This window comes from Lampetra planeri, chromosome 1, assembly GCF_965212315.1.
Source record: "Lampetra planeri chromosome 1, kcLamPlan1.2.h2, whole genome shotgun sequence".
Classification (NCBI taxonomy): domain Eukaryota; kingdom Metazoa; phylum Chordata; class Hyperoartia; order Petromyzontiformes; family Petromyzontidae; genus Lampetra; species Lampetra planeri.
In genome coordinates, this window is record NC_136107.1 from 23,767,699 (window position 1) to 23,781,456 (window position 13,758).

General features: G+C 45.2%; 1 protein-coding gene across 1 annotated transcript in view; it reads right to left on the reverse strand.

Moving 5' to 3' along the window:
- Positions 1 to 13,758, reverse strand: part of VPS50 (VPS50 subunit of EARP/GARPII complex) — a 114,552-nt gene that overhangs the window by 47,604 nt on the left and 53,190 nt on the right. Inside the window, exons 14-17 of the mRNA XM_078597270.1 lie at positions 3,908 to 3,999; positions 3,395 to 3,489; positions 2,476 to 2,574; positions 373 to 463 (exon numbers count right to left, since the gene is read on the reverse strand). Coding sequence (XP_078453396.1) covers positions 373 to 463; positions 2,476 to 2,574; positions 3,395 to 3,489; positions 3,908 to 3,999 — 377 coding nt within the window. The remainder of the gene's footprint in view (positions 1 to 372; positions 464 to 2,475; positions 2,575 to 3,394; positions 3,490 to 3,907; positions 4,000 to 13,758) is intronic.

Consider the following 13,758-nt stretch of genomic DNA (forward strand, 5'->3'; position numbering starts at 1 on the left):
CTAAAATTAAAAAAAATCCTGCTTACTTGACTGCTAAAAAAATATACACTGTTTCTGAAAATTAACTGAAGACAATACACATATATGGCAAGTAAAACAGTTTAAGGTTACACATAAATGCTTTGCTTTTGAAATCTGATATTGACCAATTCTGAGATTTGGTCATAAGCCTTCTAAAGGGCACTTTCCAAATATTATAAGGCCGCATTTATTACACACACAGTGCTTGCCACAAATCAACCACAATACCTTGCTGATCTCATCAAGGAACATAAACCATCACGCAAACTACGGTCATCCTCGCTTTTGGGATGGTGGCAGGTTGGGATAAGGTGCTTGGCAATGAGGCTGTGGAGGGCACGATGTGCTTACGTGCAGTTGGAAAATGCTGAAGTTGGAGCGCACAGGACACAGTTCCCATGCCTCATTCTCCAAAAACATTCGCAGCTCCTCCATGCGAGTCCTATGAACAGACACAAGACCAAATTTAATCACGCAACCTCCGATTAGCACGGTTGGCTATGTACGTGCGAAAGAAGTTCAATATATATACACGCAACCCGAGTGCCAGAAACACAAAATAATTCCCAGTGTAGCCTGATGGACGTTAAGAATAATTAATGTTGTCAAGCCGTTACCTTGACTGGTATGGTACACAAGGCGGGGATGTGGCTGATACCATACTCAACATTTTCTTGTATCCCCAGTGCTGATGTTTGAACCAGATACTCATTGAAGATTACTTAAGCATGACACAGTATGGGTTCAGATAACATTGTTGTATAGAGCCGAGAACCAAAACCAGGTCACTGGGATTATAGCATCGCAAGCTAACCACTTCACGACCACTCCGAACACACAATCACGATTACACACACAATATTCATAGGCACACAAACACATTGCTGCGGAGGGAGCTGGTAGGAACGTTGGGTTGCTCGGTCAATGGCCAGGGTCAATGGCGGCGTGGTGTATTCATTAAATATGCCCGACTGTGAGGGCGGGCACAAGCCGGCGTGAGTATGTTAAACGTTGAGTTTTATAAGGGCACCACGAGGTGACCAGCCCCTCCCCACCCAGCCCCACCGCTCCCACCCCCCACCCAGCCCCACCCTCCCCACCCAGTTCCTCCCCACCCAGCCCCTCCCCACCCTCCCCACCCAGCCCCACCCTCCCCCGCACAAGCCGGCGTGAGTATGTTAAACGTTGAGTTTTATAAGGGCACCACGGGGTGACCAGCCCCTCCCCACCCAGCCCCACCCCTCCCACCCCCCACCCAGCCCCACCCTCCCCACCCAGTTCCTCCCCACCCAGCCCCTCCCCACCCTCCCCACCCAACCCCACCCTCCCCCGCACAAGCCGGCGTGAGTATGTTAAACGTTGAGTTTTATAAGGGCACCACGGGGTGACCAGCCCCTCCCCACCCAGCCCCACCCCTCCCACTCCCCACCCAGCCCCACCCTCCCCCGCACAAGCCGGCGTGAGTATGTTAAACGTTGAGTTTTATAAGGGCACCACGGGGTGACCAGCCCCTCCCCACCCAGCCCCACCCCTCCCACCCCCCACCCAGCCCCACCCTCCCCACCCAGCTCCTCCCCACCCTCCCCACCCAGCCCCTCCCCACCCAGCCCATCCCCACCCTCCCCACCCAGCCCCACCCTCCCCCGCACAAGCCGGCGTGAGTATGTTAAACGTTGAGTTTTATAAGGGCACCACGGGGTGACCAGCCCCTCCCCACCCAGCCCCACCCCTCCCACCCCCCACCCAGCCCCACCCTCCCCACCCAGTTCCTCCCCACCCTCCCCACCCAGCCCCTCCCCACCCAGCCCTTCCCCACCCTCCCCACCCAGCCCCACCCTCCCCCACACAAGCCGGCGTGAGTATGTTAAACGTTGAGTTTTATAAGGGCACCACGGGGTGACCAGCCCCTCCCCACCCAGCCCCACCCCTCCCACCCCCCACCCAGCCCCACCCTCCCCACCCAGCTCCTCCCCACCCTCCCCACCCAGCCCCTCCCCACCCAGCCCCTCCCCACCCAGCCCCTCCCCACCCTCCCCACCCAGCCCCACCCTCCCCCGCACAAACCGGCGTGAGTATGTTAAACGTTGAGTTTTATAAGGGCACCACGGGGTGACCAGCCCCTCCCCACCCAGCCCCACCCCCCACCCAGCGCCACCCTCCCCACCGAGCCCCTCCCCACCCTCCCCACCCAGCCCCTCCCCACCCTCCCCACCCAGCCCCTCCCCACCCTCCCCACCCAGCCCCACCCTCTCCACCCAGCCCCACCCCACCCTTCCCACCCAGCCCCTCCCTCCCCACCCAGCCCCTCCCTCCACGACAGACGGATGGACACAATAATCCCCTGTGGGCTGGTGGAACCAGTGGGTTCCTACCAGTATTAAGTGTTAGCCTGGTAGCACAAGAGACTGTTAGAATATCTAATTTCAGTGGTTTGCTGGGTGCAGTGGGCCATGCCTGTGGTAGTTCTTGAAATAGTTGAGGCTCTGCTTCCGGATGGACTCCTGCAGACCCTCTGACTTGCTGCTGCAAAACTCATCGCCAATATCCATCAACCTGAAACATATAGGTAAAAACTAAATCTACATTTATATCTACGTGGCTGCAAGACCTGAGATAGGAATGCATTGTGTTCCTAACAGTTCACTAGATAGGTTAGAAAATTGAGTAAAAGCAAGATAAAAATGTAATGATTTTTACTGAATGTGTAATAACAGCCATAGAGGGTTCACGTGGGGATTGGCTTGTCGGTCCTGCTTGTAGCCAATAAGGGTTGAGATAGGGAGCATGGCCCAGGCGTGATCACAGCATGTCATCAGGAGTGATTGGCCTAGCCATTCGGGGCCCCAGCTAATGGGGAGCCGGATGAGAGGCGTGGTCCCGGGATTGACAGGGAACCATCGAGATGGTCGAAGCTGTCCATGAACGATTGGCTGGGGGGACCACGTGACGAAGGGATTAAGAGAGAGTGAGAGGGAACGATCGAGAGCAGACTGGAAACTGACAAGAGCAGGGTCACGCGCGGACGGGGGCTCTGGGTGCCACGTGCGCGGTGGGGACTTAGTGCGAAGTTTGTCCTCTCTCCGTTGTCTGCCAGCAACGGAGAGTGAGTGAGTAAAGTGTATTGTGGAGTGGAAATAAAAAGGACTGATTCCGAAGCCGTCTCAAGAAGGATTATTATAAATGTATAGCCACTCCTTCAGAACAAATTCACAATGGTAATTGCTATAAGGAGATCATTTCCCCCACCATGAGAATATACAATTCATGCCAATGGCTAAGAGCTACCGACACCCCATCACTCGTTTGAACAGGAAGATACATTTTTACTTTAACCGACATGAGTCCTGAATCTGTTGGGCGCTAGAAGTCTCACCGGTTAATGATGTCCAGCACAAATATGAAGTCGTCGTATTTAAAGTGCGCCAGGTCAGTTCCCAGGATATAGGTTTTGACCTTCTGCTGAACATCCTACACTCATCACAGAACAACCAGCACATGAGGACACAATTCACATAAAGGAAAAACAACGTAACCGGCTGCTTTACTACCAAAACAAAACATAACCCGCAACACCGATCCTGAAATCATCCACCATCTCCAGCCTTTATTTTCACATTAAAAGTAATTTGCAAGAAGAACAGACCACCTCATTTACATGTCAGTGATTGAAGGAGACCAGTGAAAGAAGAGATCTGAATTAGGGACTTTAGCAGCTCCTGTTTTAGACATTAATGTTGGTTTTGTTCACATGAACAAGATATTCTATTGTTACAAATAAGAGAAACAGCACTCATGACATCTCCTAACCAAAGCCAAGTAAATGCCCGAGGTCAGCCTGGGTCGTTGTTCTACAGAGGTTTGGGGACTTGTTCGATAGATGCCACACCTGCCAGATACGAGTCAGGCCGTGCTCCAGCTTTTTTTGCACATAGCTGCGATCGAAGCATGGTTCTTCCGCCTCTGGGAGTGACACCTCACCTGCAAAATAGAACAAAGATAAAGATCCCTTGTATAATTTTTAAAAGACTGTAGGAGAAAGTGCTGTTAGCGTGCACCTATGAAGGCTGGAACGGCACATGAGGGGGTGGGAAGCCAGCACCACGCCAGACCGCATTTGTCTCCCCAGAAGTGATGCTTACACACCACACCAGCTACTCATTTGAGGCTGAGACAACCTAGAGGGGAGGCCCATGAGATGGTTCAGATAATCGTCACTGGTGTTAGCTGTGAGCGGGAATCGAACTCGGGTTGCCGGGTTCGGAGCGCAGCACGCTAACCGTTGCACTACCGCTCACACACACGCACGCAATGCGCACACACAAATGCACGGTAAGCAACAAATGAAGTCGAATGTTTTGTTCACCCAAGAAAGTCTTATGGAGTCTATAAAGGTTAGCACAATATTTATGTTTGGAATGTTAGGCAAACTGTTGCTTTAAAGTATCTTTGTATTAGGAAGTAACCCAGAGTACACACACTTGTAAAGAAAGAATGAACCAACTCAAGGGAGATAAGTCACCGACCTATTGTATAATTTCGTTGCTCAATCCCAACTACAATTCGTGTAATCTAGTCATTTGCATGTGGGGTTGGTAGGTTAGAAATATTTAATCACGTGTTAAACAATTTACAAACGCCAGGGCTACAAAAGTGGCTTGTAGACAAAAGAACGTAAAATAAGCTGATAGCTTTTTGGTGAATACATTTTTGAGTGCTATTTCCTTATACACAGAGGCGTTCTACAGGCAGAACTGTTTCCCCATACATGCAAAAATTATCATTAAAAAATTTGGCAAACATCCCAATGCAGTATTTTTTTCTTCATACCCCCAGATGATTTTCTGGTTATCTAAAAGATATGATCATTAGAATGTGTTTTTTAGATAATATTTTGTATTGGTTTATAGGAAACTAAATTTCGATTTAAAGCTTTCGTGATTGCAGGGATTCATATTCTTGGTTCTTTCGTTAAGTTACCGAAATAACCAAAAATACAAAACTAAATGTTTCTTTGTTGTGTATATATGTATGTGCTCATAAAATGGCTACAAAAATATATGTACAAGACACATTTTACGACCACAAATGAAAAGGAAAGAAAACCACAGTGTCGGCCATATCTGTCCTTGTTTCTTAAATGTGTAACACATGGCTTCGTGTCACCTTGTTTGAGATTACTGTAGTTTCCCAGCAACCGCAAGGACAGCCCCCCTTCATCCCCCGTGCAGAGGGCTCACTGAAAACAGCTGTTCTGCATCCTCTTGGATGCAATTATTGATGTTATTGTTTTGCCTCTGTAGTGCAGTGTATGAGATGCAGCGTGCGCATGGGGCGAGCGTCGAAGGCAGCCTGTGGGGGCTATGGGAGAGTTGAACTCTCTCGACACTTGGTCAGATAAACAGCACTAACAGAAGAGGCCATGTGTGCCCCAGCAGAACCTGAAATGTGACAGGCGGAGAAATAGAGGGGAGCGAGGAGGCAGGGCAAGGGGATGCAGAGATGGAGTGGGAATAGACATGGTTAGAGAATGAAAGTACGACATTACAGTGGTTGAAAGAGGAGGCCAAACGCGTAATAATATACACATACAAACAGGCGTAAATAATGAAGCAAACAGCAACAAATAAAGGGGAAAAACAAACGTGGATGAGGAATTAAAGAACAAGCAAAATGTTTCAAGTCATCCAGACACCGAGTTAAAGTGAGTACAAAATGTTAGAGGTGGTTAGTAACATTATAAACCTCTTGATGTATAATAATAGATCTCTTTTCAACACTTTGTTTCCTAGGAAAGTATTGTTGTGTCTCAGTGGGCTTTCACGTGATTCTATAACAAGAATCTGCACTGGACACATGTGTCTTTATTCTTTGATGAATAAACTTACTATATACAAAATGCTTAATGACTGCAGGAGCCACAACTATTCAGAGCCTCTGCTCGTTGTGCAAAAAGAGTCCATTCTCATTTGACGATGTAAACCTCGGTGAAAATGTAGCTGAGTGCATACAAATGCAGTGTACGACTCAAACCAGACAAGCCATGGCACGGTTCATCACGGTGTAAAAAGGCGAGGCGATGCAAACACTGGCACCCCCTTGCGTTACAACGAGCAAAATGTTTATAAATGCAATGTTACACGGTGAAGGGGAGGGAACGCTTTTGCTCATAACATATGAACGACAGTGACATATGCCCTTCCGATATAAACACGTGTAAACTTCCGCTGCCAGAAAATAACAAAGGAGCAAACGATTAAATGCGTAAAAAGCGGTAAACAAACGCAAGGTAAAAAAAACATAAATATAAGAATAATAGGTAGCCATTATGTTTCCACAAATAAACAAGCGATGGGACGATGTTTATCTCTGTTGGTGGCTCTAAGCGAGTGAAGAAAAATCCACATTCCCCTGGTGGGGAGGCATTCTCTCTGCAGGATGAACATTGATGACCTCCAATAAAGTATTTGTTATTTCGATTTAAAGCTTTCGTGACTGCATGGATTCATATTCTTGGTTCTTTCGGAAAAGTCACGTAGAAGGGAAATAATAAAATAATAAAAACAAAACATAGTAAGATCAAATTCTCACGACGTTTCAGCCATAATGCAAGCAGCCGTCCTCAGGTGAAGAACAGGGCTATTATTTCCCTTCTACGTGACTTTACCAAAAGAACCAGGAATATTTGTTATTTGGTCGACCTTAAAAGGGTATGATGATGGACTGGATCAACTCCCGACTCGTATTTAAAGTCACGACCCTTTCGATCGTGAGTCACAGCTCCACCCAGCCTGATAGATACAAATCATGCAAATAACATTGAAGAGTCCCATGATTATTGATAATGGCCTCGGGGGTATGAATTAATGTATTACTGAGCTTGCCAGATGAACAAATAGCCAAGCCACCTTGTCATACTGACACGGAGAGTGTGCCAGTGTGCATTAATAACATGATGCAAGGCGTTGCTATTTAATAACATTTAAAACCACATTTTGAAGATAATTAAGAAGCACACTTTTGACGCAATTATTGTTAGAAGGCTTTCACTATAAACGGTCAAATGTGGTCTCTGAGCTTATTGTTTTCCTTGTTAGACTTTGCTCAGCTTTCTCTTGGTGTGTATCCAACTGAAGGTAAAAGCAAATAAGTATAGCATAGGATTCTACAAATGTGTGTAACGTGATATGGATAAGCAAGATAGATTTATCAGTACTGCAGGGAAGCTGCGTGGAAACTTGCGACTTGAGAGAAAAAACAATTAGTGAGCATCTCCACTCTGAAAGTTTTTCAAGTTATCTGCGCTCTTCATAAGGCAAATTTCTTTTCACGTTCATTCTACTGACAATACCAATTTCTTACACAATCAGTGAGAATCAGCAGGGTATTTGGAAGTGAAGAAAATGTCACTTCAACGTCTGCTCGAATGAAAATGAAAGCACAGTGGGCACGCTATCGGAATGCGCCAAAAGAGGCACAAGGTGATACGAGGCAATTTCCCGGAGGTTAGAGCGTTGTTCTCGAGGATTTCTCACCTAAGTTTCTGCCTCACTGCTTGTTTAATTCCCCAGCGTGGTAGATCCTGAATTTGGGCATCACGTGCGCTGCAAACTAATAAAAGAGATTAAACGAGCGATTCTGCTGTATGGTAAGGGTGTGGGATGGAGGCTGCGAATGAACCTTTACACAGCATGCACTGTCTGTTCTGCATTCACCTGCTAAAAACAGAACGACAAGATTCACCGTAAACTTGCAAGAAAAAAAGAGAAGCATGAAATAAGCAACTCAATATGGGATAATAATTATAGAGCCAACCACATTCCAGCCAACAATAACTTCAACAACAATTAGGAGCAAACATTTTGAAACGTTAGAATAATATTAACATTATTAATGAGATAAAATTGTTATTATGAACGGCTTTAATTACAAATGCACTGATATTGATAAAAATGAAATCCGATGCCACTGCTGTTTAAATATGACAGTGAGTGAATACGTGCACGGCCACACATCACCACTGAACTCTGCACGAGTTCCCGTCAGATATTTGATATGTGCATTCAAGAGGCAACACGCCCTACCCTGCCCGGGAACAGTGTGGGAATTGTGGATTGGGGGTTGAGGGTTAGGGGCTGGGCAGGGGGCGGAGAGGATGGGCGATAGCTTGAAGGGAGGGAACAGACGGAAGTGACTGGATGTCTGATGGGAATAAGGGCTCAGGGTGGAAAGGTAATAAGCTTCATTTTAAGTTGATAAGTCTGTGACACTATTTAAAATCAAAACGGGATCAAATAATTTTTTTTCCATGCACTCTTCCTCCTCCTCATCCACCGACATGGACACATCATCCTCGTGGGTATTGCAAAATCGAAAAAATATATACATCTCTAATGTGCTTAAAGCACAATTCTCTCTGGTGTCACAGGAAGCACATGCCTCGCCTGAAAGTTTAAGCACACGGAAGAGAGTAAGTGTCTGAAAGAACAGACTGAACACGTTCACGGCCACGCCTCGACACAAAAGAATAATAAAAATGCAAAACTCCCCTAGAACGAGAAAAGGCAAATGATTAGGGTTAAAATCTCCACCTCCTCTTCAAATAAACACTCGACAAGCGAGGAGGCTAGGCTCTGCGAGCTGGGACCCCGAGGGGTCACACGGCGCTGGCCTTTGGGGATTTTCCCAGGCGCGGGCGTCTCTGGGAAATGGTGCTATCTCGTCATCGCTAAAACAAAAGCCCTGGCGCCGTTCTGGCACCCGGAGCGGCCCGCACGCAGCGGCCAGCGGCCAAGCCTGGGGATGCAGCACGCTCGCTCGCTTGCTTGGCTCGCTCGCACGCCCGTCCGCTCGCTCGCTCATCCGCCTGCCCAGCGAGTAGGTGGTTAAGTCTGCAGGGAGCTGCTGCCAAGACAGCTTGGCTTATTGCAGTTGCAGTGGGCTTCGGTCAGCCACGAGACTGCATGTGCAGTGGGTGAAAGGGGCACTGGTATCAGCCGCCAACAAACACGACGCGGGCACAGCTAATGGACCCCAAAAATGACTGTAATTAATAAAACCTAGGGGATTTGGTAGCGGTGTACAAAGACTGATAACACCAAAAAAACCAGCGTCAATTACACTGCCTAATTGCGGAAACATTACAGGCTAACAGTTTGTGCAATGACCCTTCTGCTCTGTCCTTCTGTTCTAAATAAGTATTTTCCTGCAAGATATGTATGTTGAACTTCTTTCGAACCAACCGTGCGAATCGGGGGTGCATAATAGTCTTTGAAATAGTTTTTGCAATAGTAGTCTGTGAAATATTTGTTTGTAACAAGACAGTGTTAATCACCACTGTCACATATATTATGTCAAATGTGTGTTTCAGTGTATGTGCAAGATTTTACTTCTACACAAATGACAGAATGTCGACAACGATAATACTACTGGAACTAGAACTATCCAAAGGTTACAGGACAAAGGAAACAATTGATTCGCTTTGACCTTTCAACGAATACAAATGTTCAAGTAAAAATGCATTCAGTTAATTATATGTCAGGGTTGTAACACTCTGTAGGCCTCTTGGAAACAGTTTTTAATTAATTAGTGGATTAAGATTTTCTCGATTCCCACCTCAAACTGGAATCCTTTCAGAGATATTTCTCACATTTAGGAATTTGCAGCCGCATCTAAATAAAAAGACTTACCTTTATAAATCTTAAATAGGTTTTAAACTAGCAGTGAAAAAAACCCTTATATCATTAAATAATCGTGTGCAAACAAGATCAAATACATATTCACAGAGTGGAATAAAAATTTCGTACAAATTTTATAACAAGGTAAAGCTGCCATGTATTCATGTTATTGCAGAATGTTATTTAAACTAACGCAATAAATAAATATTTTTACATTTAAAAGCACCATTTGTATAATGAAGCCTTGAAAATTCGCAGTCTTTACACAGGGATTGGTTATGGCATTTTCTAAAGCCTGTAAGTGTACAATATCATGGTCTCTTTTGCCCATTTGCTTACATTATTTGGTATTCTTGACTGTTTAAGTTCACCTCAGAGGTCTCTTGCTTAATTACTCTAAACACATACTAAAATAAATAAAAACTTGCAGGCATCCAATCATATTTACTTATGCTGCTGAGGCATAAATTGCTTAGGGTGCTTCTATATTTGAAACCACACATGCTCCATGGGGCATCCAGCTGAGATGGGCCATCGAGGGCTGAACTGTGACATAGTCAGCTTGCGATATCAATGTGGGTACTGCGCATCACCAAGCAAGTGCTGGAGAGTGAAAACTACGTGCCAAACCCTTTTACTAACTGGCTCAGAGGCGTGCTTGAACAAATATTCGCTGTGCAGTACTGCCATACCCTTCTGCATTAAGACCCAGCTTCCCCGTGCAAACACTGCATGGGTCATCCTCCTGAGATTTATGGCATGCACGCACCAGTGCCACCATTATTGTAGTGAGTGTCTGTCCCAGGAGCGGACTCTGTATGTATGTTGAACTTCTTTCGCACCATACGTAGCCAACCGTGCTAATTGGAGGTGCGGGGAAGGACAACAAACTGAACACAAAAAGCAGTTCTAAAGAAACAAATTCTGACCTGGAGTATACACCGGCAGTAGATTAGCGCATGATAATAACATGTACTGTGTGTGAAATGCCAACCTGAAGATGCAGTCAGGTGTATGTAGGAGGCATTACAGAAAGTAGGTTTCGGATTTCTTTTTGTGGAGGTTTTGTAATCCTGTCTTGGATTGGTTATTTTTTTTTCAGGTCATCCAGTTACCTCTTTGGGGTGAAAAATCCTTTAAAATATATGGTACATTGTATTTTAATGGAATTAAATCATGGGACAGATAACCTGACAGCCATACAATTTAGCATCAGGATAATTTCACCTATTATGGAGAAGGCAAGTTTCTTAAACAGCAGGTGGTGCAATACCTAAAAATAATTTCAACACGTCTAATATGCTGGTGGTGTTCTTGTAATGATGTTGCTGTAGAATTGCCCATATGTTTATCTATGTATTGTTGTACTAATTTAAAAGAATATTCACATACTAATAATAAACTGTAATAAAATACAAATATACTCTTTGGTTTTTTCGGTAAAGTCATGTAGGTAAAAAATAAAATAAAATAAAATAAATGAAAACAACTAAATTAAATCACGACGTTTCGGGCGTAACACAAGCGTCCTTCTTCAGATGGGGACAACGTAGCAAAAGCACAACCACTTAAGTGTTGCGCCCAAAACGCCGTGATTTAATTTAGTTGTTTTCATTAATTTTATTTCATTTTTTACCTACGTGACTTTACCGAAAAAAACAAAGAATATTAATCCTTGCAGTCATGAAAGCTTCAAATCTAAAATACAAATATTTTGATAATGGGATTTCTACTCAACAAAGGCCTCCAAAATGGGGTCAGGGGGCACAGTGGTGAAGTGATTCGTGCCCTTAACTATAAACCTGGTGATCCAATTCCCAGCCACGGCTAACAGAAACTTCCAACTTGGGTTGCCACGGTGGCAATATGTTAACTACCTCGCCTGGTATGCAGGAGGTCGGGAGTTCAATCCCGACCCTGATACCTGCTGTATATTTATATTTTTTATGTTTCTCCCCGTGCTCGTGTGGATTTTTCTCCGGGTCCTCCGGTTTTTCCCTCCACATTTAGAAACATGCGTTTAGAGTATTTTGCTGCTATAAATTTCCACATAAGCCACTTCATTGAACTACCATTTGTAGCCAGGTTGCTTCTGAAAAAGAGCTGCATAGCTCAGTGGGCCTGACCTGGTAATAATAGTTTAAGTTTCGTGTTTAGTTTCAAACATGAGCAAACAGGTAAGATCCAAAAGGGCAGTGGCAGTGTCCACAACAATGGGGACAACATATTCGAAAATGTCAACTTTCTGGCAGGGCCACTGGTGGAAGAAATAAGACATGTAGCGTCACATGTGGTGGGCCAAAATGATCACACATGCATGCTTCAAAGCCTCACCCTTCCTTGCTAAAGTTGGAAGGTTTTAAATCCGAACTGCAACTCCTAACCCCAGTAAGGGTTGTGCAATGTTAGCGGACGGTCTCGTGAGAATGTTAATAAGCGGTGGTTGGCGAGGGTGAAGCCGTGAAGTCAAGGCGAGGTCTGAATAAACATCCTGAAGGATATCGTCTCTTAGAGCCCCAGAGATACATAAGCCCGGCGTTGCATTAGGCCTCTGTGCATTGCACAGAAGATAGCATGTGCCCCTCTGCCCTTTGGCTGCACTGCAATACACAACAACAAAAACAGTTCAGCTCAGCAGACATGCAGTCACATCGGACCGAGCAAGCAGTCACATCGCTCACATTTGTGATGCTCCCGCGCCTCCAGATGCAACACTAAAACATGTTTACAGCCTTCCGTATATCTCCTGCTGGATGAAGAACTCGACATTCCATGAGAGTCGTGGGGGTTATTTGAACAGACTTCTACCATGCTGGTCAGTGTGCATTGGCCCAGGCGCAGTTCAGATGTCACTCATCACTGATATGAGCCTGAGCTGGGAAATGGATTCAAGACACTGGGTTAATGGCGCAGTGCACTAACCACTGTGCCACCACTGTACACTGGGTGCACAGAAGCTGAAAGTATGGGTAGATGGTAATAGGTTTTTACCCTTTTATCTGGCACCAAAACTGACACCTTTATACAAGGGTTCATGCTTGCAATAACCACAACACAAGCAGTCAAAATGCAAACAAAAAGAGCCAACACCATGTGAGACTAGGCTCTAATAAAAGCCATCTCGAGTGTGGACCAATCAATTTCAAGGACAGTGCATATCATTATCAGAGTTGTCTCTGTTTGCATTTTGACTGCTTGTGTTGTGGTTATTGCAAACATGATCCCTTGTATAAAGGTGTCCGTTTTGGTGCCAGATAAAAGGGTAAAAACCTATTACTATATCTTTCTACTGGCAAATCAGGTCTCATAATGTATGGGTATATGCATAGATGAGCTGCCATTACAAATGAGGTTGGTCTAATTGTGATGAGTCCACACTTGACTGCTTTATCTGCAGTGCAAAATAATCTCATTCGTGCTTTGTGCATTCACACTCAAGCCTTGATCGAGTCCCAATACACTTTTAAGCAGAGTCTTTTTAGTCGGATCTTGCTTAAGATGTGTCTCTAACTTGCATTTCTGTATATCTGGGAGTATGCTGCAGATTGGAACAGTCACTCTCTGTGCATTAACCTGAACTTTCAAGCAGCAGTCTCTTATAAAGCTAGAGCATTACCTACTATAATCACTCAGGAATGTCTGTCCGTCCCGCGCGTGACGTCACTCCACATGAGGCCCACCCCCCACGTGATGTCACTCCACATTAAGCCCACCACCCCCTCATTAATATTAATGAGTGGGTGGATTTTTACACTAACGCAGAGGAAAGTCGAGCTGAATTTAATAATTTATTATGCAAAGTCGCTTCAAATATGACGTTTCTTTACAGAAAGTGGCGGTAAATAAACGCCTTTAAAAAAGTTATTTTTTAAAACAACGGTTTTATAAACAACTTCGTTCAACTCACAGTCGAGAAGTACGTCAATGATGTGGCGCCTGCTCCCACATCAACGCTTACTTGAAATAATTGGTAATTTTATAAATGAATCTTCAATGTACTACTCGTTCACACTGAGCAGGCGCGCCTGAGACATGCGGCGCCTGCTTTTTATGTGAGGCGATT